At 42.8% G+C, this 27,196-nt stretch overlaps 1 protein-coding gene across 2 annotated transcripts; it reads left to right on the forward strand.

Moving 5' to 3' along the window:
- The first annotated feature begins 1,290 nt into the window (after positions 1 to 1,290).
- Positions 1,291 to 24,543, forward strand: LOC140191153 (T-cell acute lymphocytic leukemia protein 1 homolog). 2 transcript variants are annotated; one of them, XM_072248279.1, is made up of 4 exons: positions 1,291 to 1,389; positions 14,248 to 14,806; positions 20,891 to 21,099; positions 22,432 to 24,543. In XM_072248279.1, exons 2-4 carry the CDS (start codon positions 14,334 to 14,336, stop codon positions 22,980 to 22,982), a joined length of 1,233 nt encoding a protein of 410 aa, XP_072104380.1. In that variant the 5' UTR covers positions 1,291 to 1,389; positions 14,248 to 14,333; the 3' UTR covers positions 22,983 to 24,543. The 2 variants fall into 2 exon arrangements, with proteins under 2 accessions (XP_072104380.1, XP_072104382.1); XM_072248281.1 differs by having other exon boundaries at positions 20,891 to 20,985.
- Positions 24,544 to 27,196: the final 2,653 nt, after the last annotated feature.

A 27,196-nucleotide genomic window follows, 5' to 3' on the forward strand; every position in this document is an offset into this window, starting at 1 on the left:
AGGCCATTAAACTAGTGTGGATAACCCTCTCAAAATGAATTCTAAACTCCTTCCTCCCATGGGAGAGTTAACTCAATGAGGAGAACAGTTTTGGTGGCTGTGGACCACAATATCGTGTCTGTGCAGAGAGATGTGGTGGTGATTTCTGCGGGGAACTGCAGTGAGGGCAACACTTCCCTGTGACTACCCAACTCACTGTAAACAACAAAGAAACATTAATACAGCTCGTTATGATGCAGGCTGTGTTAGCAATGGAGAGGTTGTGAGTTCCTCAGGTCCCAATGCCATCTCGTGCTTAGCTCCTGGTAAGGTCACCATGGCAGTAAGGCCAAGGGGAAGATTCCAGGCAAAGTGCGATCCAACCAAGACCTCAACAGCAGAGCTGGTGGAAGATGACGACACATCACAGGAGCAGTGAAGGTGGAAGAAGGCTGCAGCCGTGAAGAGTCTCCAGCCATCTTGTACTCCATGCCACTGGACCGCGATCCGGATCTGACACGGACTGTGTTGTGGCTGCCCATGCATTAGTCTCCCCACATTAAAGAAAGTCATGCACAGGTGTTGTCCATTAAGGGAAAATGTCCCGGAGAGAACATCATTCAGGACTCAAGTGATGACACTACCAGGGCAAACTGAGCACAATCAAAAACTGCAATGGTTTAATAAGGAATTTTTTAAAACCTGCAGGTGCTGGTCATTTTGAAATAAGAACAGAAGATGATAGTAGGTCATGTTGCAATGAGAGAAAGGGAAACAGTTAATGTTAACATTGTAAGTGTTTCCAGCATTTTCATTTTGTGTTTCCAAAAATTATACAAAAAGAAATTACATGTACAGTATCCCAATTTCTTCTGTGGCCACCCTGTCTCATGGAAATAAAAATATTGCATTTGATGGGGTTTAAATTTAGAATTTAATCTCAAACGTGGAGAAAATTGCTACAGAAATGGCCTTTCACTTTCTCAATTTCTAAGTTGATTAAGGTCTTTTCACAGAACAATAAAAATCTATAAATATTGGGACTTGGAAACCTGGGCCAGAGAAAGCCACGATCTCATGTACTTAATGAGCTTTTTTAGAGAGAGAAAGAGAAAGAGAAAAAAATCTTTGGGCGGCAAAGCTATTCCTATGTAATCGTTTCCTCTAATGTTCAATAGAAGGCCAACTAGGCAGGGTTGGCTGGGTCTGAGTTGCGGCTTCCTTATCAGGGTTTCGCAGACTTCTTTGAGCTCTTATCCGGGGCTGCACCTTGCGACATTGCATCCTTTCCGACTTAAAAAGGAAATCTGTACCGACCAGGCACTCGGGAAAAAAAACTTTAAAAGCGCAACGGCCACAAATGGAGGCTGTAGAAAATGGCTCCGTCCAGATCTTCCCAGCACACGGCGGGTAAGCGCAGAATTACCTTCATACCCGGCAGATAGGACAATTGATGGGGATCCAAGCACAGCGTAACGGAGCGGCTTTTAGTTGCAGTCGGGGGCATTCGACCAGGAAGTAACCCATAAACCCGGCTTAAAATAAATGAAACTTTTGGGAAAAAAAAGGAAAATAGACCAGAGAGCGTATATATTTTTTCGTAGCAAGATAGGAATCAAGATGAACAAAATTGGTCGAAGTATTTGCCAATACCTTTCATCTTTTATATACGTATTCCAGTGTAATAAATTAGAGTAATATATCTTCGTTAGACAATTTGTTGACGTGTTTTTTTTTGGTTGCAAATTACCGTTGGGTGCTTTGAGCCGATGATATTCGAATATAACTCAAGTAAATTTGCAACGTGGGCAACGTGGACACCGCTCCGGACGGCTACACACACACAAACGTATATTTAAGAGTTTTATTTTCCAATCCGTTCAGTTTTTGTTTTGTTTATGAGAGCAATTGTTTTACTGGGCAATTTATGTCAGTTATTAACAGAACGTAACAAGCTGTTACTTTAAGGAAGATAGAAATGCACAAACACAAAGGTCTCGGCCCGAAATGTCGACTGTTTATTCCCCTGCATAGATGCTGCCTGGCCTGCTGAGTTCCTCCAGCATTTTGAGTGTGCGTGTTATTCTTCAACCCGTGCTTAAATCAAAAATCCGAAACTCTGAGGTTTAGGCGGTCCGGAGTCTTTATTATTTGAAATGAAATCCTATTAGGATGCGTCTGAACCAAATTGGATCAATTTCTCAGGTTTGACAGCAATGGTAATTTAGAAAATCCGCCAGCTAAACGATTCTACGGTAATTATAATAACATTTAAGAACGGAATTACAGAAATAAGTGTTAAGAGACAGCATAACAGTTTTGCTTTCGGAGTGATCATGTTTGCTTTGAGAACATATTTTAAAAAAACGAGCAAACATTCAAACGCTTGAAGTTTACGAAGTCTGGGGAACAGAATCGCCATAACTTCAATTAATCTTTAAACGGTGGTGTTAATAGCATTTATAATATAGAGCCGAGTGCCTGGTGCTAAAGAGGGATTCGAAGGCATTTGAACGAAATGAAATGGAATTTTGCAAAAGGGACTTAAGACCGTATATCGTGTGTAGATAGTTTTCATGTGAACCAATGTGTTCTGGCTGGAAATTACAGACCTTGCGGCATCTACCCCGGGTGCGTAAGTACCAGTTGCTGTATACAAACGTTTGTAGATGCTGTGTTATTCCTTTCCATAGATGCTGCCTGACCTGCTGAGTTCCTCCAGCATTTTGTATTATGTGTTACCAGTTACTGCACCTGTTAGTCGTGGGAAATGCGAAGGCGCCGAGGGCATATTTTAAAGCGGGATTTTTACCCAACAAATAATGAAGAAAAATTTGACAGAGTGACTTGCAGAATGGAACAGCGGACTGAATACGGCCCTCGAAGTGGCTTAGGAAGAATATTTTTCATTGTATTCTAGATATAATGTCGCTGTTTTTAAAATATATGATTTTAATTTGAAATTTATAATTTTATAAATTATATAATTTTAACATTTATTATTTTAATTTAAACAGCCAGGAAGTCTCTCGGATGTGACAATAAACTGTGTAGAATAGTTGGGACAAGATAGATAACTCACCATAAAACAGCAAACAGCCTGATAGAGGAACAAGTCGGATCGAGCAGCGTTCGTGGAAGGAAAGGAATTGTCACGGTTTTGGGCTCGAAACCCTGCACCAGGGCTGTCCCGGTCCCGCACAAATGCTGCTCGCCCTGTTGAGTTCCTTCAGCAAATTGTGTGTTGCTCCAGACTCGTAAGCCTTCTCTCTAACCTTACGGTCCACGTTCTACATAGGATACTGATTGTCCCAGGTATCGAGAGGGGGTGAGGACCTCACTGTAATGTCCCTTTATGAATTTGGCAGAAGATATAATCCGAAATTTCAGGGGCATCAGGCGCATTTGCAAAGCAGTCACATGTTGAGTGCGCCTGTACTGAACAGGGCTGACACCATCGCAAAATAGTTACAGAGTCTGCTCACAAAGGACATTATATTATTTCACGATTTGTAGAAACTAAAAATAAGATCTGTAGATGCTGGGAATACGAAATTTCACAAAACACAGAAAATGCCTGAAACACTTTGTGAACTTTAGAAGCCACTGGTATTTCAGGACTAAGGTCCTTCATTGCCAGAAAATCCTCAATAGTTCTAAGGAAGGGTCTTTGACGTTAATTCCCTTTGTCTCTCCACAGATGCCGTCTGACCTGCTAAGGTCGCTTTGTGTTTTAATTTCAGTATTTACAATTTAAAAGTATGTGTGCTTCACCACTCATTCCTACCATCAGGGAGGAGGTACAGGAGCCTGAAGGCACACACTCAACATTTGAAGAACAGCTTCTTCCCCTCCACTATCAGATTTCCGCATGGTCTGTGAACACCATCTCACTCTTTTTCATTACTTATATACTTTTACATATTCCTCATTGTAACTTTTTTCTGCAACACTGGGTCAAAGATACTGGCTGTTATCTTTAACACCCCATTTCACTGCATAGGTCAGCGATAACAAACCCGATTCTCATCCTGGATTACTGACAGTGATGTGCAGAGCTGAGATATTGTTAGCTCATACAGTGTTTAATGCTCACCACAGAGTCCAGTTCAGTTCTTGTCTCCACAGATGCTGCCTGACCTGCTGAGTACTTTTAGCATTTTCTCTCATTATTTCAGATTATATTATACGACCATAAAAAGTTAGTAGGCTATTCAGCCCTTCGAATCTATTCCACCATTAAATAACTTTAAATGTAGTGAATTTGCCTCCGGTGTGGTGGAAGATTCCTCATTCATCTCATAGCAGATGGTTGGGCACACAGTTTGAGCTGTGCCACACTGTAAGAGTGCAGTACTGCCTGAGGTACCATATTCTGAACAAAGCCTTGTCTGTCCTTTCAGGTAGCAGTGAAAGGCCTCACACTTTTCATCCACATGGGAGACAGCACTGGTGCCTTGAACAGGAATTTCAAGCCGGTATCTTTTGTCCTGGTTTGAAATATCCAATACTAGCAGGCATGCATTTGAGGTCAGAGGGGTCAAGGTCAAGGGGAAATGTACAGGGTAGGTTTATTTTCCACAGAGAGTGCCTGCGTACCTGGTATGTACAATACAGTAATGGGTAGGTTTATTTTACACAGAGAGTGGGTGGGTACCTGGTGTGTATAATACAGTAACAGACCATTCAACCACAATGTTGTGCCCAGTTAAATCAGTAATTAAATGCCTAACTAGACTCACTCCTTCCGTCCATCTCCCCCTTCCCTTCTGTGTTATGCACCTTCTTGTGTCTTTCTAAGGTCCCCTTAAACACCGCTAATATATTTTCCCATCACCACCTCTCACACAGCGTTCCAGGCAATCACTACTCTCAGTATAAAAAAAACCTTGCCCCACACATCTCCTTTGAACCTAAAATGTATGCCCTCCAGTATTAAACAATTCAACCCTGAGAAAAGATACTGGCTCTCAACGCTATGCCTTTCATAATTAAAAAATACATCATGTATGTAGTTCTTTCAGGTTTGCCCTCAGCCCCCGGGAAAAAAAAATCCCAAGTTTTTCCAAGCTCTCCTCATAGCACGTGCCCGCAGTTCCAGGCAGCATCCTGGCAAGCATCTTCTGTACCCTTTCCACAGTCCCCACATCCTTCCTGTTATGGGGTGACCAGAGGTCAATGTAGTACTCCAGTTGGGGCCTAACTAGAGCTTCATAACACTGCAACATCACTTCCTGATTCTTAAATAAAGGCAAGCATGCCACGTGCATTCTTTACCACCCTATCAGCCTGTGCAGTCAATTTCGGGGAGCTATGGACTGGGACCCCAAGAACCCTCTGTACACCAAGGACGGTATTCCTCTTACCAATTACGCCATCACTGAGCACACTAACATGGAGTGCTGCCACAAGAAAGCGGCATCTACCATCAAGGACCCCTACCAACCAGGTCATGCTCTTTTCTCACTATTACCACTGGGCAAGAGATCCCACCCCACCAGGTTCAGGAACAATTATTACCCTACAACCATCAGGTTTGCTGAACTAATGTGCATAATTCATTGTGCACATTGGTTGTTTGTCAGTCTTGGTTTAGAAACATGGAAACATAGAAAACCTACAGCACAATACAGGCCTTTCGGCCCACAATGCTGTGCCGAACATGTACTTACTTCAGAAATTACCTAGGGTTACCCATAGCCCTCTATTTTTCTAAGCTCTATGTACCTATCCAGGAGTATCTTAACAGACCCTATCATATCTGCCTCCACCACCATTGCTGGCAGCCCATTCCACGCACTCACCACTCTCTGAATAAAAAACTTACCTCTGACATATCCTCTGTACCTACTTCCAAGCACCTTAAAACTGTGTCCTCTCGTGTTAGCCATTTCAGCCCAGGGAAAAAGTATCTGACTATTCACATGATTAATGACTCTCATCATCTTATACACCTCTATCAGGTCACCTCTCATTCTCTGCTGTTCAAAGGAGAAAAGGCCGAGTTCACTCAACCTATTCTCATAAGGCATGCGCCCCAATCCTTGTAAATCTCCTCTGCACCCTTTCCATAGTTTCCACATCCTTCCTGTAGTGAGGTGATCAGAACTGAGCACAGTACTACAAGTGGAGTCTGACCAGGGTCCTATATAGCTGTAACATTACCTCTCAGCTCTTAAACTCAATCCCACAGTTGATGAAGGCCAATGCGCCGTATCCCTTCTTAACCACAGAGTCAACTTGTGCAGCAGCTTTGAGTGTCCTATGGACTCAGACTCCAAGATCCCTCTGATCCTCCACACTGACAAGAGTCTTACCATTAATGCTATATTCTGTCATCATATTTGACCAGCCAAAATGAATTACCTCACACTTATCTCATCACCTGTCCAGCCCTTGGCTCCATCCCTCCCCCTTCTGTCTTCTCCTATCATTTTGGATCTCTCCCTCCCCCTCCAACTTTCAAATCCCTTACTCACTCTTCCTTCAGTTAGTCCTGACGAAGGGTCTCGGCCTGAAACGTCAACTGCGCCCCTTCCTAGAGATGCTGTCTGGCCTGCTGCATTCACCAGCAACTTTTATGTGTGTTACCTCACACTTATCTGGGTTGAACTCCATCTGCCACCTCTCAGCCCAGTTTTGCATCCTATCAATGTCCCGCTGTGACCTCTGACAGCTCTCCACACTATCCACAACACCTCCAACCTTTGTGTCATCAGCAAATTTATTAACCCATCCCTCCACTTCTTCATCCAGGGTCATTTATAAAATCACCAAGAGAACAGATCCCTGAGGCACACCACTGGTCACTGACATCCATGCAGAATATGACCTGTCTACAACCACTCTTTGCCTTCTGTGAGCAAGCCAATTCTGGCTCCACAAAGCAAGGTCCCCTTGGATCCCATGCCTCCTTACTTTCTCAATAAACCTTGTATGGGGTAACTTTCAAATGCCTTGCTGAAATCAATAAACACTACATATACTGCTCTACCTTCATCAATGTGTTTAGTCACATCCTCATATATGTATAGTTTTTTCATAAATTTTGATTGCATTTCTTTATTTTCCTGTAAATTCCTGAAGGAAAATGAATCTGAAGGTGGTATATGATGACATATACTGCACATACTTTGATAATAAATGTACTTTTACTTTGACTCTGGTTGTACAGTGATCTTGGCGACTCAATTCTCCAAAAGTTGTTGTGTAAAGATAAGACTGTGTGTTTGCCTTAGCTAAAATGAAATTACAAATAACATGTGGGGCTAGCTTAAATAGAGAAAGACCTAAGCTAATCCTTCACTCAGGGAAAAGCATTCAAAGTGAGTGAGATAAGCTTTCAACAGGGAAAGGCAGGGAGATTGAGACTGCCCTTTAGCATTACACATTTTGACACTGGAAAAGGTACCAACTATCAGCTTTCTTTGCCATTCTGGTGTTCATATCTTTGTTGCTATTCATGGATCTTGTTGCAAACAAATCAGCAACCATATTTTCTGCACTACAGTTAAGAAGTCTATGCTCCAGGGACCTGTACAGGGATTTAAATTTGTCAGCTTTGAGAGAGGCACACATGCACACCTGTTAATAACAACTGTTTGAGATAATCATTCCGAGGGTGTAGGATGACCTGTTCTCCCTCCACACCACTCACACACTCTCAATAGGTTTTGAAGTAATTTTTAGCGCAAGTTTTCATGAAAAGCTTGTTCTTTCTTTTCCTTCTATAGTCCAGATTTAGATTTTGTATGTGTTGAACTATGCATACTCAGCAGGTCAGGCAGCATCCAGGGAGTAAGAACATTTCAGTTCAAAGCCTTACTTTCCTGATGAAATTTCAAAAAGCTAGAATGTCAACTCCACAGATGCTACCTGACCTGTTGAGTGTTTCCAGCAGTTTCTGGTCTGGTTTTGAACTGGGAACCCAGTTGACATGAAGAATGAAATTCCATACCTTCTAGTTACCTGGTGATAGCTTTCTAAATTTACAATTTAACCACTATGTTTTCAGTGCATACACTCAGTGGCCACTTTATTATAGATACCTCCTGTACCTACTAAAGTGGCCACTGAGTGTATGTTTGTGGTTTTCTGCTGTTGTAGCCCATCCACTTCAAGGTTTGATGGGTTGTGCACTCAGAGATGCTCATCTGCACACCACTGTTGTAATGCGTGGTTATTTGCGTTATTGTTGCCTGCCAATCACCTTGAACCGGTCTGGCTCTCTCTGACTTCTCTCATTAACAAGTTGTTTTCACCCACAAAACTTTTTTTTTTATTTTTCATGACAGTCTCTGTAAACTCTAGAGATGCTGTGCGTGAAAATTCCAGATCAACAATTCCTGATATACTCAAACCACCTCGTCTGGCACCAACAATTCTTCCATGATCCAAGTCACTTAGACCACACTTCTTCCCCAATATAATGTTTTTTTTTCTGAACCACAACTAAACCATGCCTTTAAAAACGCAAATACGAGGAATGTGCGCATAATTTTATGCATTGAGTTGCTGATTAGATATTTACATTAATGAGCAGGTGCACATGTGTACCTAACAAATTGGCCACTGACTGTATGTAAGCTAACCAATCCTTCTTCATGTGGCCAAGATTTCCTAAAGTGCAGTATTATTATCTGATGTGCACTTTGAATAGAATTATCTTGTCATCAGTGTTAAGATATCAGCCCCAATATCCGACTGAAGCCTTCACTGTGGAACAGTGGTTTCACAGAGTTGTGGTGAAAAGCCACCAAGGTGCCAACCACACTGTCATTTGAAAGACAATTAGTAGCACCAGAACACATATCACCTTCTTGCAATCAGCTTATACTTTAAAGGAAAAACTTTGCAAATTTGTAGGTGCTATCCAGGCTCAAGCATGAACCTCCATTTTAAGACTTAAAATGGTACCTTCAATCACAGGAAACAAAGAAAACTCATTAAATGCTTTGTGGAAGCTGAAATTCTGGCCCATTGTGCTAAACAGTCACCATGTACTGCTCATACATGTCCTGATGAAGGATCTCAGCCCAAAATGTTGACTGTTTATTCCTCTCCATAGATCTGCCTGACCTGCTAGGTTCCTCCAGCATTTTGTATGTGTTACTCACCTCCAAGATGTCACTCTCATCTGCAAACCTGCTGATCCAGTCTACCACAATATCATCCAGATTGGTGATATAGATGACAAACAACAATGGACCCAGTACCAAACCCAGCAGCACACTGCCAGTCACAAGCCACCAGTCAGAGAGACCACATCTACTACCACTCTTTGGGGCTTCTTCTGTGAGACCCATATGGACTCTTCCCAATATTTTTATTATTAATTTTATATATAAAAATACAGAGTACAAGAAAACAATATATATCAATACATTATACTAAATCGCATATAAAGACCCCTTACCCTATATTCATACAGATTAATTAATTCGTAACATTGAAATATAGTAATTTGATTATATAAAAAAATTCTAACCCACTACCAAGACCGAAGCTGATTAGTGAAGAAAAAAAGGAAAAAAAAAATATTAGTCATCATCTGTGCTTTAACAGCAAATCAAAGGTTTTGAAAATAATTCAGAAAAGGTCCCCAAAATGTTTGAAAGTCTTGGCTAGATTCAAAGATTGCACATCGAATCTTCTCTAAATTTAAACATGACATCACATCATGTTACCATTGAGCGTGAGTAGGAGGGACCGCATCTTTCCATTTAAGCAAGAGCGTCCTTCTAGCGATAAGAGAAATAAAAGCCAACATGTGTAAGTCAGATGACTCCAGAGACCCACATGGACAACAACTAGACAGACAAAACAGATGTTGGAAAATAAAACATGCAAATCAGTACTCAGTAGGTCCAACAGCATCTGCGGAGGGAAAAGAACAGTCAACATTTCAGGCCAACACCTTTCATCAGGACTGGGAAAAAAAAGAGGGCAGGAGCCAGAATAAAAGGATAACTGAACTGGTGAGTGATAGGTAAATTCTGGTGAGAGGTGAAAGTTAGGAAGATCCTAAAGGTGCTGGACTAGAGAGCATCAACTATTGTTCAAAACTATTTTGTATAAAGACAGAAGGTGTTAAATGCTCAACACACCAGTCAGCCATTAAGAGGTGATCCAGTTGAGTTTTCAGGTTTATAACTTCCCGTCAGAACTGAGAAGTGCTAACATACATACAGTGGCCACTTTATTAGGTATGGGCAACTTGTGTTTGTGATTTTCTGCTGCGCCTATCCACATCAAAGTTCTATGTGTTGTGTGTTCAGAGATGCTCTACTGCACACCTCTGTTGTAAAACGTGGTTATTTGAGTTACTGTCAGCTTGAACCAGTTTTTTTTTTGTTTTCACACCACTCTCTTCAAACCCTAGAGAATTTTGTGCATGAACATCCCAAGAGATCAGCAGTTTCTGAGATACCCAAACCGCCCCGTCTGGCACCAACAATCATTCTAAGGTCAAAGTCACTTAGATCACATTTCTTCCATTTCTCCCCCATTCTGTTGTTTGGTCTGAATAACAATTGAACCTCTAGACCATGTCTGCATGCTTTTATGCATTGTGTTACTGCCACGTGATTGGTTGATTAGATATTTACATTAATGAGCAGGTGTACAGGTGTATCTAATAAAATGGTCACTGAGTGTATATTAAGAAGCAGTGAAATGGGGGCCGGATGGAGGGGGTGAGAGGATGAGTCAGGATAATAGTGAGACAGGCGAGAAGCACAAGTTTGGACATTTGACAGAGATTTAAATACGGGAAGCAGGAACATTCAACTTCCAGAGAAAACTGTGGAAATGTTCTCTGGAAATTCTAATCATCTGAAACTGATGACCGCAGTGTTCAGTTCAAAAGGTTGTAAAACACATTAAAGTTATTGTCAAGTGTTTGGTGACGTTCTGCAGCTACAATAGGTGCTAAATAAACATTCCAAAGATAAATATTAATTATTTATCTGAAATGAAATCAGGAAACATTTTTGGTATTGGAATTGCTTTATCGTTGTCACGTGTACTGAGATTATTTTGGATTATTTCCATGCAGATCATTTCAAAACAAGTTCATCATAGTAGCACAAAAGGAAACACAAGAACACAGTGCAGAACATGGGGTAACACGTACAAAATGCTTGAAGAACTCAGCACATCAGGCAACATCTATGGAGGGGAATAAACAGCTGACATTTTAGCCCAAGACCTTTCATCAGAATCACATTTAATGTCACTGGCATATGTCGTAAGATCTGTTAACTTTGCGACAGCGGTACGTGATAAATATAGGGAAAAAAACAATTACAATAATTTAAATTAAGATAAGTAGTGCAAAAGCAGATTTTTTTTAAAGAAGTGTTGAGGTAATGTCCAAGGGTTCAATGTCCAGTCAGAGGGGGAGAAGCTGTTCCTGAATCACTGAGTGTGTGCCTTCAGGCTCCTGTACCTCCTTCCTGATGGTAACAATGAGAAGGGGGCATGTCCTGGGAGGTGGGGGTCCTTGATGATGGAAGCTGCTTTTCTGAGGCACCGCTCCTTGAAGATGTCTCAAGACCAGAACCTAAGGTGAAGCTGTCTAATTTTATTACTCTCTGCAGCTTACTTTGATCCTGGAAAGGAAAGGGGGAAGAAGCCAGAATTAGAAGGTGGGAGGAGGGGAAGGAGTACAAGCTAGAAGGTGCTAGAAGGTGATAAATAAAGCCAGGTGAGGGGAACAGTGGGTGTGTGTGGGAAAGGGAATGAAGTAAAAGGCTGGAAGGTGATATGTAGAAGAAGTAAAGGGCTGAAGAAGATGGAATCTGATAGAAGAGGAGAAAGGAAAATAGCAGGGGCACTAGATGGAAGGGATAGGCAGGTGAGGAGAAAAGATGGGTTAAGAGGGGAGCCAGGATGGGGAATAGATAAAGAGAGAAGGGGGAGGGGAGAAATTACCAGAAGTTAGAAAATTCAAAGTTCATGCTGTCAGGTTAGAGGCTACCATACAGAATATGAGGTGTTGCTCCACCAACCTGAGAATGGCACCATCATTGCAATAGAGGAGGCAATGGACATGTATGTCGGAATTGGAATGAGAAGTCAAATTAAAATAGTTGGCCACGCAGAAGTCTCGCTTTTTGTGGCAGGTAGAGTGAATCTGCTCAATGAAGTGGTCCCTCAATTACACTGGACTACAAGGATTTTTTTTCCTGAATACTTATAGATTTTGGGCTGCTGATCATTAAAATCCCATGAAATTTCCCTATCACAAACCATGCTTTTGAAATCACCTATATTTGTTATCTCAATTCATAATTCAAGTCAGAATAACTGATGCCAAGATTTGGGGAGACATTTTTATTGGTTTACAATTCAAACAGGTCAGCAATGTCAGGCAATTCAAAGAACTTCTAGTGGGGCCATAGAAAGTCGCATGTTGTTGAAACTTTTCTTGGCAACTATAGAGCACCAAACTTCATGCAGCTCGTTGACACCATGCTTCAAGCATACAAAACCATGAAGTGCAATATGTCACTAAAGATTAATGTTTTGCATTCCCGTTTAGACTTCTTCCTGAAGATCTTGGCACCGTCAGTGTCGAGCATGGTGAAAGGTTTCATCAGGACATTGTAGTCATGGAGAACCGATATCAGGGCAACTGGAATCCATCAATACTGTCTGATTATTGTTGGACACTTAAGCCAGAGGCCTCAGGCACTGAGTACAAATGAAAATCATCAACAAAACATTTTTAGCTTTGTTTAATTACTGCAAAGCTGTTATGCAATTAAATGCATTATATTCAATAAAAGTTAATTTTTTGTTTGTCCAAATTCCTATGTGATACAAATAGTCTGAAATTACATTTGTATTCAGCTTCAAGCAGTTAATCATAAACAAAAATAACTTCTGGGGTAGCAACACTTCAAAAAAATTGTTGTCCAGTGTAGTGCAGAATTAGAGAGAAAGTGCAGTGCAGTCAGACAACACTATTATTCAAGGTTGAGGTCAAGTTTATTGTCATAGGCACAAGTTACACGTGTGCACAGGTTCAATGAAAAGCTCACTTGCAGCAGCATCACAGACACATAGCATCGGATGAGCAGCATTACACAATTTTTACAAGAAAACACAATTCAAACAAAGAAAACATTTCAGAAATGATCAAAGTGGTTATAGTGTTGCTAAACCGTAGTGATTAGGGTTGTGTCAAGACCATTGAAGGGAAGTAGTTGTTCTTGAACCTAGAGGTGTGGGACGTCTGGTTTCTGTACATCCTGCCCAATAGTAGCCGTGAAGAGATGGTGGAGATCTTCGATAATTGATGCTGCCTCCTGAAGATACTACTAATGGTAGGGAGGGATGTGCCCATGATGTATTGAACTGAGTCCACTACACTGAAACTGGTTCTGTTTCTGTACTTCCGAATTGTCATACGAGACATGATATAACCAGCCAGGATACTTTCACACAATGAATCAACAAAGTTGGAGTTTCTTACCCTCTGAAACTTACACGAAGTTTGGAAATCAGAGTGTCCAGCATTTTGTAGGTTAATCAAAGTACGTAGTGTTCAGGATGGAAATGGAGTTGAACTACACTCGGTGACCAGTGTGGTTTTCACTGCTGTGACCCATACACTTCAAGGTTTGACATGTTGTGCATTCAGAGATGGTCTTCTGCCCACCACTGTTGTAATGCATGGATAATTCAGTTACTGTCACCTTCCTGTCAGCTTGAGCCATTCTGGCCATTCTCCACTGACCTCTCTCATTCACAAGGCATTTTTGCTCACAGAGTTGCTGCTCACTGGATTTTTTTCTTTTTTCACACCATTTTCTGTAAACTCCAGGGACTGTTGTATGTGAAAATCCCAGGAGATCAGCATTTTCTGAGATAATCAAACCACCCCATTTGGCACTAATAATCACTACACAGTCAAAGTCGCTTAGATCACATTTCTTCCCCATTCTGACATATGGTCTGAACAACTGAACCTCTCTGCATTCTTTTGTGCGTTGCTTTTAATGCTGCAGCCACATGATTGGCTGAATAGATATTTGCATTAACAGGTATGTATAGAGGTGTACATAATAAAGTAGCCACTGTGTGCATGTCAACCCTGATTTACTTAATAGAACAGGTTAGAAGGGCTGAATAGCCAACTCTTGTTGCATTAATTTGTTAGACTGCAGACCTTATCACTGCAATGAAATGAACATAGTTTTGAGTTCTAAGCAATTTTTTTTTTACCATATTATCATTTATCTGTCTCTTTCTTTGCTGCAGGTAAGTCACAGTGGATTTTCAGAGCATTAGATTGCCCGTGTAGTACACTTCAGACTGATGAACGGTACCCAGGCTGACGGCGGAAGATGATGGAGAAGGCCGAGAATCAGTCTCCTCCTGCCACTGGAGATTCTCACAGCCCCATGAAGGTTGAGCCAGGGCAAATTATTGACTCCCCCACTAATGAGGGAGAGAGTGTGGACGTTACAACCCCAGCTTTGGGATCTACCATCAGGGATGTCACTCAATCAAACAAACAGGATGCACCAGAACCAGTTTCCATGGAAACCCCTCTGAGCTCTTCGGAAGGCCTCCCGTTGGAGGTGCCAGTGATCAGCCTGGGACACAGCAAGATCCACACAGTGAACGATGGCCACCAGATCAATGGAGGGGTTAGGACCATACAGACCACCGAACTGACTGCCCTGTGCCCCATCCTACCTCTCATCCCAGGCTCGGACAGCAGGATGGTGCATCTTTCACACCACTCCATGTCACCACTCCCAATGCAGAGTCCTCTCATTGGCTCACAGTATCGTGCACATCCCTTGATCAACAGGTCTGTCGTGTGTGTGTGTGTGTGTGTGTGTGTGTGTGTGTGTGTATGTGTGCGTGTGTGTGTGTGTGTGTGTGTGTGTGTGTGTGTGTGTGTGTGTGTGTGTATGTGTGTGTGTGCGCACGCGCATGTGTTAGATTTTCTTTAGCCCTGCTCAGCTTACTAAACAGAAAATTGGGCTGAGAGAGACTTGGGAGTCCTTGTGCAAGATTCCCTAAAGTTAGCTTGCTGGTTGAGTTGTTGGTAAGGAAGGTAAGTTCAATGTTGGCATTCATTTCGAAAGGATTATAATTTCAAAGCAAGGATGTAATGCTGTGGCTTTATAAGGCATTGGTCAGACTGCAACAGAGATGGATATTATTTTAGCTATGATGGAATAGCAGAGCAGACTTGGTGCGCTGGATGGCCTAATTCTGCCCATATGTCATATGATCTAAACCAGTGCATTTCTGCTCTGATGACATCTTTAAGGAATAACTCCAACCTACCAGAAAATAGAAACTGTACAAAAAACTGAGCAGGTCAGAGAGAATCTGTGCTAAGGAAAACAGGTATCACAGTTCACATTTGAGACCCTTTACCACAACTGGGAAAATAAAGAAAAAGTTTAAAACTATAGAGAGATGGAGAAGGACCGAATGAAACAATAGGGATATCTTGCTGGGGTGCTGTAGGGTGACCAGTCACTGATGAAGCTGTCTGATTGATCGTTAATGAGCAGAGAGAGAGAAAGAGAATTAGAGAGAAATAGAGAAAGAGAGAATGAGAAAATGAGAATGAGAGTGAAAGGGAACAAGAGAAAGAAAATGAGAGAATTAGAGAGAGAGAGGGAACAAGAGAGACAACAAGAAAGAAAGAGAGAGAGAACAAGAGAAAAAGCACAAGTAAATGAGCGTAGCAGCGGTGAGGTGAGGTTTCTCTCTCCACAGACAGTCTTTGCTCAGCATTTTCTATTTACACGCAGAACACCAAGTCTGCAGTCTCCTCTGAACCCTCTCCAATATCAACACATCCTTTCTTAAATAGGGGACCCAAGACTGCTCTCAATTCTCCAAGTGAGACTAACTGGGTTTTATCACAAACAAGAGAAAATCGGCAGATGCTGGAAATCTGAGCAACACACACAAAATACTGCAGGAACTCAGCAGGCCAGGTAGCATCTAGGATAAGGGTACTGAAATGTCAACTGTACTCTTATTCTAGATGCTGCCTGGCCTGCTGAGTTCCTGCAGTATTTTGTGTGTGTGACCGGGCTTTATAACTGGCTTGTTAAACTATGATAAAACTCAGTCAGACAGTGCAGCAAACACAAGCACAGAGTGTCGTGGTATTTGTTGAATTTTTAACTCTTAGCACATGGTCACAATTCTCTTGACTTCAATTTCATGAGAGATGATTTGATAGCGATGTACAAGATGATAAACGTTATAAAACCACTGAATAGCCAGGATGGAAATGGCTAATATGAGGGGGCATAATTTTAAGGTATTTCTAAGAAAGTATGGGGGGGGGTGTGTTAGAGGGTGTAACTTTTACACAGAGTAACGGGAGAGTGGAATATGTGACTTGCATCAACAGCCTACACAGTCCAAGGCTGTCACGGGGCAGCCTCAAATGTCGCTATGCTTCCACCGCCAACATAGGATACCCACAACTTATTAACTTGTACATGTTTAGAATGTGGATAAAACAGCAGCACCAGAGGAAACACATGCAATCGTGGGGAATGTACAAACTCCTACAGAGAGTGGCAGGAATTGAACCATGATCTTACAGCTGGTGCTTTTAAAGCATTACGCTAACCGCTACATACAGTGTCATATCATCTGTAGGTCGAGTTGGGAGCTGTTGTGAGGTGTCACACAGACCAAGGACACAGTGGGCATTAGAATCTCGCTGTCCTGCATCACTACATCATTACTCACCCTTTTTCAAAGTTCCCAGAAGCATTGATTTCCTCCAGTGACCATGAAGTTCTGGGCTGTTGTTTTCTGTAGCGTCATGCATGGTGAATTTTTGTCTATTTTAGACCTTAGGGGAACTTTATCTAAACGGTGTCAATTGGTGGCCTTAACTGAAAAATCACTAATGACAGGAAGAAGGCCATTCAGTCTATCATGTCTGTGACAGTCAAAAGAACCACCCAGCTTCTCCCACCTTACAGCAGCGGGTCACTCTGCAGCTCACAGCTTGTCAAGCACGCAACCATGTAGTTCTGATTTGATTTTTTTAGTCCCCTGACCTTCAACCTGTTTCTAGGTAATAGCATTATTCCTGCACCTCCCCTCTAATCTTTTATCAAATACTTTTGTAGGTGGCACGGTAGCTTAGTGGTTAATGTGATATTTCACAGTGCAGGCGCTCGGGTTGACTTCCCACCCTGCTGTCTATAAGGAGTTTGTACTTGCTCCTCGTCACCATGTGGGCTTCCTCCACATACTCCAGTTTCTTTCCACATTCCGAGGGCATATGGGTTGCAATTTATAAGTCGTAGGCATGCTTTGTTGGTGCTGGAAGCATGGTGACATTTGCGATCTGCCCCCAGCACATCCTCTGACTGTGTTGGGCTTTGGCACAAATGATACAGTGTGTTTCGATGTTTCAATGTACATGTGAGAAGTAAAGCTAATCTTCAAATCCTTATCTTTAAATCTCTGCTCCCTGGGTTTTGGCCCTTAAAACCAGGGAATAGAGATTTACAGTATTTGGTAGAAGATTAAACCTTGTCATAGGTTAGGGTGAAAAGCGAAATATTTAAGGGGAACTTGAGAGTGAACTTCTTCATCTCAGGGTGGTGCGAATGTGGAACAAATTGCCATCAAAAGTGGTAGAAGCAGGTTCAATTTTAACATTTAAGAGAAGTTTGAAAAGGGATATGGAGGGATATGATCTGTGTGCAGGTATGATCTCTGTGGAAATGGGCAGAAGACCAGGCCAGTACTGACTGGATAGGTCAAAGGGCCTGATTCTGTACTGTAGTGGTCTATGATTCTTGACACTAGCCCAAAGACACAAGCCTAAGTTGTCCAATGGGATGGAAGGTATTCATGTCGTCTTGTGGTCTTATGGACAGTAGGTGGACGAGCTGCCAGAGAAAGTGGTTGAGGCATATGAAAGTAAAAGTTTAAAGTAAATTGATTATCAAAGTATGTGTATGTCACCATATACTATTCTGAGATTCATTTTCTTGCAGGCATTCACAGTAGAACAAAGAAATACAATAAAATCAATGAAAAACTAGACACAAAGACTGCCAAGCAACCAATGTGCCAAAGAAGACTAACTGCGCAAATATGACAATAATAAGTAAATAAAATACACTGAGAACGTGAGATGTAGAGTCCTGGAAAGTGAATCCATAGGTTGTGGAATCAGTTCAAGGTTGAGGGTATTCTCATTGGTTCAAGAGCCTGATGGTTGAAGGGTGTTAACCTGGTGCTGTGGGACCTAAGGCTCCCGTACTTCCTTCCTGATGGCAAGATGAGAGTATGGCCTGGATGGTGGGGGTCATTTATAAGCTATTTGGACAAGGAAAGGTTTAGAGCAGGGGTTCCCAATCGAGGGTCCATGGACCCCTTGCTTAATGGTATTGGTCCATGGCATAAAAAAGGTCGGGAACCCCTGAACTTTTGAGGAATATGGGCCAAAAGTGGGCAAATAACACCAGATGGGAAACTTGGTCAGCATGGACCAGTTGGGCCGAAGGGCCTGTTTTCATGCTGTAAGGCTGTACGACACTATCAGGCTGCACTCAAGAAGGCTGATTACAATGGTAAGAGACAAATGGAGGATGGCAGCCCACAAATGTCTCCACACTTCCCAGCACCAACAGAGCAGGCCCACCATGTTCAGCAGAACAACAGCAACAAAACTGGCCCAACCATGTACACATCCACTCGCCCTCCCTGTCCTCCAGTCCCTGAACAGGCCACCCCCGGGCCTCCGGCTTCCACTGGATTCACAGACACTGGACTCTCAGCTTCCCCAGGAGACCAGCAGGCACGCAGTCTCAGGGCTTTGACCATTGGGCCTCAACTTCAGGGGGAGATGGCAGGGAAAAGACGATGGAGAAACACAAAGATAGGAAGACTGTAGAACCTGAAGGGCAGACTGAGAAAAGGGAGCTAGAAAGAAAACGAAAAATGAAAAAGAGAATGGACTGAGAAAGGAATAAAACTGAAATGGCATAGGAAAAATACAATTTAAACTTATTTGTATCACTGCTTAACCCCAGTTTAACCTCAAAAGAATCATACCACACCTTTTTCCATCAGGGTACTGGATATCACTTTAATTTGAAATGTGTGTGGAACTAGGAAGACTGAGAAGATTTTATTTGTAATGGTATTAATTGTTTCAAATACGTGCTGTGGCATGGACTGTTTTGTTAACTGCAGGGGTTCAAACAAATGTAATTTGATGTCAATCCAGTCCTGTGGAATTTTGGCGTTGTGCTTTCACTGACAGGCTGCTGGGACTAAGGACACTGTGACAGACATCACAGCCAACTCTGGGGATTTTCCCCACGCAGCTTCTAAGGGAACCAGCTCAGTGCAGGGCCTTGTTTATGGATGTTCGATGTAGCTTATCGAACTGGTACCTCATTCAATTGAGGGAGCATTGACAAATATCCATTTGAATACAGCAGAGGAGGGAAGGGCGATGGCCATTTTAATGTGTCAAGTTGTTTGGACAAGGAATGGGCCAGCTGAAGAGGTGGTGAGGCTTTCAAAAGGGAATTAGATAAACCTTCAAAAACATGGAGATCGAGGGTTATAGCTTCAAGATAGCACGGCACATCCCATTAGAAAGACCAACACTCACAAAATGCTGGAGGAACTCAGCAGGTCAGGCAGCATCTATGGAGAGGAATAAACAGTGAATATTTTGGGCTGAGATGAAGGAATCTTATAGGAGAGGAAAGTGGACCATGGGAGCCTCTTTACCTTTCCCCACCTATCACTTCCCAGCTTTTCACTTCATTCTCTCCCTCCTCCACCCAACCACCTTCCCCTCACCTGGTCTCACCTATCACCTGCCAGTTTGTACTTCACCTCCCCCCGGCGACCTCCGACCTCTTTGGAAATGATAGAAGGAGCTCTGGGGGCTGAATGGCCTCTCCTATGTATAGCGGCTTGACACATCATTTCCAGTGAGGATCATGTTTAGAAACCCCAGGTACTGTTTTCAGCCGCCACACCTACTGGCTAACGGGAATTGAAGATCCTGCAACAACACACACAAAATGTTGGAGGAACTCAGCAGGTTAGGCACCATCTGTGGAGGGGAGAAACAGTTAATGTCTCAGGCTGAAACCCTTCATCAGGACTGGAAAGGAAGGGGGTAGGAGCCAGAATAAGTTGGGGGGAGGAGAAAGAATACAAGCTGGAAGAGTTGAGAGCAGCAGAGATCACAGAGAGGGAGCAGTAAGACAGGGTCTCCCTGATCTCCTGTCGAAGAGATGATTTGAACTTCTTTTGGACAGGCAGATCTACGTTTATGATTGCTGCTCTACTGTGGTCTCTTTGAAGAAGCTGTTCCTAAAATGTTGAGTGCATGTCTTCAGGCTCCAGTACCTCTTCCCTATTGGTAGTAATGAGAAAGAAGGCACGTGGGGATGGGGATTCATGCTTACTGATGGATGCCACCTTTTTGAGGCATTGCCTTTTGAAGATGTCCTCGATGATGGGAAAGGATGTAACCAAGACAGATCTGGCTGTGTCTACAGCCCTCTGCAGATTTTTCCAGTCCTGTGTATTAGGACAGTGATGTAACCAGTCAGAATGCTCTCCAAGGTAAAACAGTAGAAATTTGCCAGTCTTTTGTGACATACCAAATCTCCTCAAATCAAGTTAAACAGTCTTCTAGATTAGACACCATGGGCAAGTTGGGCCAAAGGGTCTGTTTCTGTGTTGTAGGACTACTGTTGTTTGACTCTTTGGTGGCCTAGTAACAATAGGGGTAACTAACTGTTGGTAGAGGCAGGGTCGCCTTTGCTCCAGAGATGAATAAAGAGATGTTATTAGTTTGTAAGTCCATTGTTTTGTGATCAGCAAACACTGATAACTTGTTCTGCTCCTATTCTAGTGCCTATATTGGAGCTACAAGCACGTTCAGTATATTTCCAAGCAGCAGGGTCAAAAGGAGATCGTCAAGCCATTACGAAATGGAGATGCATGAAGGTCGGTGGATCCCATCCTGGGTATTGGCCCTACGTCCAGTACATGGATACTTGGAATCAACACCTCTCCCACAGAGCTCTTCCTTGTTTCAGGATCTTCCCAATGGGAATAAAAGTAGGAAATTGTTGAAAGTTCTCAGCAGATTGGGCAGAATTGATGGACAAGTCAATAGCCTTCATCAGAAGAGTATAGAATTGAATAAATTTCAGGATGCAAACACAGGAAGGGGAGGTCAAATGGAAAAGTTGGTGTAGAGTAGAGGCATGATGGGGGCAGTGGGAGGGTCTAGGACCAGATGACACAGCTTCAGAATTGAAGGACATCCCTTTAGAAAAGAGGCGAGGAGGAGTTTCTCTAGCAAGAGGGTGGTGGATCTGTGGAATTTATTGCCACAAATGGTGATGGAGCCCAAGACTTAGGCTATATTAAAGCGGAAGTTGATAGGATCTTGATTAGTCAGGGCATCAAACATTATGGAGAGAAGGCAGGAGAATGGGGTTGAGAGGGAAAATAAATCAGCCGTGATCAAATGGGAGAATAGACACGATGGGCCAAATGGTCTAATTCTGCTCCTATGTCTTATGGTTTTATGAATAAATGATAAGGGGCTTAGTAAAAAGGATAATGTTTTCCACCCTCCACTCAATCACATGCCTCCCTCCCCATGTTCTCTGCGACTATTTATCTTCATTGTAGGGGGCACCATTTTCCCCCGGGCAGCCATGGCCAAAGCCAATGTGGTGGAAATGAACCCAGGTCACTGGTGCTGTGACAGCATTCTGCTAACCACTACACTACAGTGCCACCTCTATCATTATTTTTAGAAACCTCTCTAGGGTCACCTCTCATCCTCTTCCAGGGAAAACACTCCCAGCCTTCCCAGCCTTCCCAGCCTACCCAGTCTCTTCTTCTGCGCCAAATCCTCCAGTCCTGGTAACACCCTTGTCAATATTTCTTTTTGCACCTTCTCCAGTTTAATCTGTAAGATCAAGGATTGATCCAAGCCACTGTCTGTAAGAGGTGCATACATTCTCCTCACGACTGTGTAGATTTCCTCTGTACGTTCCAGTAGCCTCCCACATTCCAAAGATGCACGGGTTGGGGTTAGTGAGTTGTGGGTGTGCTGTTTCTGCCAGAAGTACAGCAACACTTCCAGGATGCCCCCAACACAATCCTCATTGATCTGATTTGATACAAACAACACATTTCACTGTATGTTTTGATGTGCATGTATCATATAAAGCTAATTGTAATCTTAAATATGAATCTTACATCTTAATCCTTCCTGTAGCTGGCCACGCAAACTGCACACAAAACAAACTCCAAATTTGGCCTTAGTGACATCTTGTGCAACTATAGACCATGGATCTCCATGTGGGCCTTACTGTGTACAGTTGGGTATCTGGCAGGTTTGTGACGAGGACTTTTGTCTGCCTTTATTTTCAGGTCCTCCTCAGAAGGTTGTCCGGAGAATGTTCACCAACAGCCGGGAGCGATGGAGACAGCAAAATGTGAATGGGGCCTTCTCGGATCTTCGCAAACTCATCCCCACTCACCCTCCAGACAAGAAGCTCAGTAAGAATGAGATCTTGCGCCTGGCCATGAAATACATCAACTTCCTGGTGAAGCTTCTCAATGACCAGACTAGACAGCAGCAGCCAGATGACAAGGGTTGGCCAGCGGCCAAGAGGAATGGGATGTGTGGTCCCTTGGCTGGGGGAGTCGGGGTGGTGGACGCTGCACCTCAGAATACAGGGGCAGCCTCACCTTCCGATGCCCTCGCTGCCCCACAGAAACAGATGGGCCTGGTGGATATGGCGGCAATGGCGGTACGAAGACAACTGTCGTCCATCACCAGCGCAACGTCACCATCGACCGGTTGCTACGGCGACTGCAGGAGTCCTAATACTGAAGAAGAGGATGACCAGGAGTGTTTGATAAAAACAGAGGCAGAGGCAGGCAAAGTGAAACTAGTCTCAGCCGTGGCTCAGAGATGATAAAGGGTCGGCCTGATCAGGGCAGGGGAAGAGGCATTTCCATTAAACTTCCAGGCCAAGCAGGTGGCCTGTTCCTATTTGTACTGGGGTCAAAGATCACTCAGAATCACATCATTGACATCAAGAAGACAAATTCAAGGATGGATTTAACTAACTCCTGCCCTTCTAGAGCGGTTACCTTGTTGATGTACCTAGAGGCAACTCAGAGCCCAATGACTCTGTACTGATTGATCCTATCCGTTACTCGGATGTGTGATGTTTCAACGTGACCAATGATGAATAAGCTGTACATTTTGACAATTGTAAGTCTGCTTATTGAGGGTGACCTGAAGGACAAGTTGCCTGAAATCCCAGCACCTGTTGTACACCATCAACAATCAATGACAGTTATTCAAGGAGATGTGATTAAAGATTTGTCAGGGAACAACTTATGGATTCACATTGGAATGATCTGCTCCCCCTCCCCACTCTCTTGTTACCATTTTGTGGTCAGTCGGGGGGTGGGGGAAGAGAGAATTATGTGTGCTGAGGAAGTTCTCCTTTGACGGGCCGTGTGAGTAGCAAGAGTTAACAGGCTGGTTGACTGAGAGAGCCTTCACTATCTCAGCTGGTGCTGGTGGATATACCCACATTTGTACATCCCAATAAGAATTTTCTTTCAAGCAACAGCAAGAGCAGGGCTTATTTTTGCATCCCTAATTTAAGGATAATGAAACCTTCCAGAAAAGAAGGACTGCAGTTAGTAGATCCAAGGAAGCCGGATAATCTCTGGGGTTGTAGGAGATGACTTCACCCAGCTAAAAGCAGGTCTCAGTCACGTGTGCAGGAATTTAATGAATTGGTCTTGGCAGTGGAGGAGTTTCCTTCACTCACACCTCAAACTGGGCCTGAACTTTTCCTCTTTTCTACAATAATAAAAGGCGTTTGTTGTAGCAAACAATCTGCTGGAAGAACTCAGCAGTTCAATCAGCATCTCTTGGGGGTTGGGGGGGAACAATTGTCAATGTTTTGGATTGAAACTGTCCCAATGTGGGGCTTAGACCTAAAATATTGAAAATTCCTTCCCTGTGCCTGACAGATAGTGTTTGACCTACTGATTTCCTCTAGGAGATTGTGCCTTACTCCAGATTCCAGCACCTACAGTCTCTGGTGCCTCTGTTTTTCAAAGTATTTTATAATATCAACTGGGCCATTTTCACTAAAAGTGTCACAGGAGATTCTGCAGTTGCTGGAAATCATAAATAACACACACACAAAATGCTGGAAGAACAATTATGGAGGGGGTAAACAGCTGACATTTTGGGGAGACCATTCATCAGTCTGGCATTTTGTGTGTGTTGCTCCAACAGTACATGTTGAAAGGCAGGTGTATGTCAAAGTACGTGTGTGTTGCCCAACAGTAGCAGTTAGGGGTGGACACATACTGACAAGGGGGTGCGAGGAAAGCAGAAAGATGGTGGAGAAAAAGCAATGAATAAAAACTTTGGACGCAATGAATATCTTGGAATGTGTACACATTGTATAGAGTTCCCAAGATGCAAATCATTATAAAAATCAAAACTTGGAGCACTTGTCTGAAATGTTGTTTTTGAATTCAGAAAAAATCCTCAAAGTAAGAACTGAAAAAGGCAAGCCTTTTATATTCAAAGATTCAAGCATCAGAATCATGGACTTCTGTACTAACACCACATTGGTAAACAGCTCTGTACGTGGTATGACCAATGCAAATTTGGGAGTCTTTTTCCATTCCTCATTCTGGCTCACCCCTTATCCCTTTTCTTCTCCACATTTGCCTATCACGCCCCTCTGGTACCCCTCCTCCTTATCTTTCTCCAGTGGCTTACTCTCCTCTCCTATCTGATCCCTTCTTCTTCAGCTCTTTATCCTTCCCACCTATCACTTCCCAGCTTCCCACTTGCAACAAATACCAGTAAGTCCAACTAACCTTGGCTATAGCAACTCATGTGTGAATAATCTCTTCCAGGATCTACTACTCTCCTGAGTGTCATTGGGTTACTTTGTGTCACATTGGGCACAGGTTGTATGTAATTCAGATTAGGGATTTCTCTACCTACCTTTATTATTAGATTAGATTAGATTAGATTCAACTTTATTGTCATTGTGCCATGTACAGATACAAAGCCAATGAAATGCAATTAGCATCTGACCAGAAATGCAAAGAATAGTGTTATTTACAAAATAACTGCAAACAAAAAATAAGTGCTACAGCACACAAATATAAAAGTGCTGAGACAGTACAATATGGGTGCAATATTGCTTAGCGCTGTGATGTGAGGTTCAGCAGGGTCACAGCCTCAGGGAAGAAGCTCTTCCTGTGCCTGCTGGTGCGGGAGCGGAGGCTCCTGTAGCACCTACCGGATGGGAGGAGAGTAAAAAGTCCATGGTTAGGGTGAGATACATCCTTGATAATGCTTTTCGCCCTGCCCAGGCAGCATTTATGATAGATGTTCGCAATGGTGGGCAATTGGGTGCCGATAATCCACTGGGCAGTTTTCACCACATGCTGGAGTGCTTTGCGGTCCGATACGGGACAACTACCAAACCACACTGAGATGCAGTTAGTGAGTATGCTCTCAATGGTACAGTGGTAAAAGTCCGTCAGTATCCTGGGACAGATGTGAGCTTTCTTGACGCTCTGCAGGAAATAAAGGCACTGTTGCACCTTTTTGACCAGGATTGAGGAGTCCAGGAACCAGGTGAGTTCCTCAGAAATGAGATTGTAATGATGATATATGACAAATCTGACAGTGGTATGAATCAGAAAATGGCTGAGCCATTTATAGATGACTGGAGTGTGTTTCCAGTGATGATCTCTGAGGCACTCCACATCTCTACCTCTCTCTCAGTTACAACTACATTGGATTAGTATTGGTATTGTTCTATTATTGTCAAATGTACTGAGATACAGTGAAAATCTTGTCTTCAATACTGTTCATATAGATTAATTCATTACAATAGTGAATTGGAGTAGAATGAGGTAAAACAATAACAGAGTACAGAATAAAGTGTAACAGTTACAGAGACAGTGCAGAGCTGGTAAACAATAAGGTGCATGATCATAACAAGATAGATTGTGAGATTAAGAGTCCATATTGTACCAGGGAACTGTTCAATAGACTATTTATGCAGTCTTTCAATCTAATTCAAAACATTCAGTCCATAGCACCCACTTCCCCGCCCATCTGATACAGCTCTTTAGAGATACAAACTTCCACTGGCTCAAGAGATGCTGGTGGACTCCACATCTTAAGCTACCCAAATGGAAATATGATGCACCTCAGGGATCGGTACTTGGTCCAATGTTGTTTATAATATACATTAATGATCTGGATGATGGGGTGGTAAATTGGATGAGTAAATATGCAGATGACACTAAGATAGGTGGAGTTGTGGATAATGAAGTAGGTTTTCAAAGCCTGCAGAGAGATCTAGGCCAGTTAGAAGAGTGGGCTGAAAGATGATAAATGGAGTTTAATGCTGATAAATGTGAGGTGCTACACTTTGATAGGACTAATCAAAATAGGACATACATGGTAAATGGTAGGGCATTGAAGAATGCAGTAGAACAGAGGGATCTAGGAATAATGGTGCATAGTTTCCTGAATGTGGAATCTCATGTGGATAGGGTGGTGAAGAAAGCTTTTGGTGTGCTGGCCTTTATAAATCAGAGCATTGAGTATAGGAGTTGGGATGTAATGTTGAAATTGTACAAAGTATTGGTGAGGCCAAGTTTGGAGTATTGTGTACAGTTCTGGTCACCAAATTATAGGAAAGGTGTCAAGAAAATAGAGAGAGTACAGAGAAGGTTTACTAGAATGTTACCTGGGTTTCCTCACCTGAGTTACAGAGAAAGGTTGAACAATTTGGGTCTTTATTCTTTGGAATGTAGAAGGTTGAGGTGGGACTTGATAGAGGTATTTAAAATTATGGGAGGGATAGATAGAGTTGACGTGGATAGGCTTTTTCCATTGAGAGTGGGGGAGATTCAAACAAGAGGACATGAGTTGAGAGTTAAAGGGCAAAAGTTTAGGGTAACATGAGGGGGAACTTCTTTACTCAGAGAGTGGTGGTTGTGTGGAACGAGCTTCCAACAGAAGTGGTTGAGGCAGGTTCAATGTTGTTGTTTAAAGTTAAATTGGATAGCTATATGGACAGGAAAGGAATGGAGGGTTATGGGCTGAGTGCAGGTTGGT

This window comes from Mobula birostris, chromosome 32 (assembly GCF_030028105.1).
Source record: "Mobula birostris isolate sMobBir1 chromosome 32, sMobBir1.hap1, whole genome shotgun sequence".
Lineage (NCBI taxonomy): Eukaryota > Metazoa > Chordata > Chondrichthyes > Myliobatiformes > Myliobatidae > Mobula > Mobula birostris.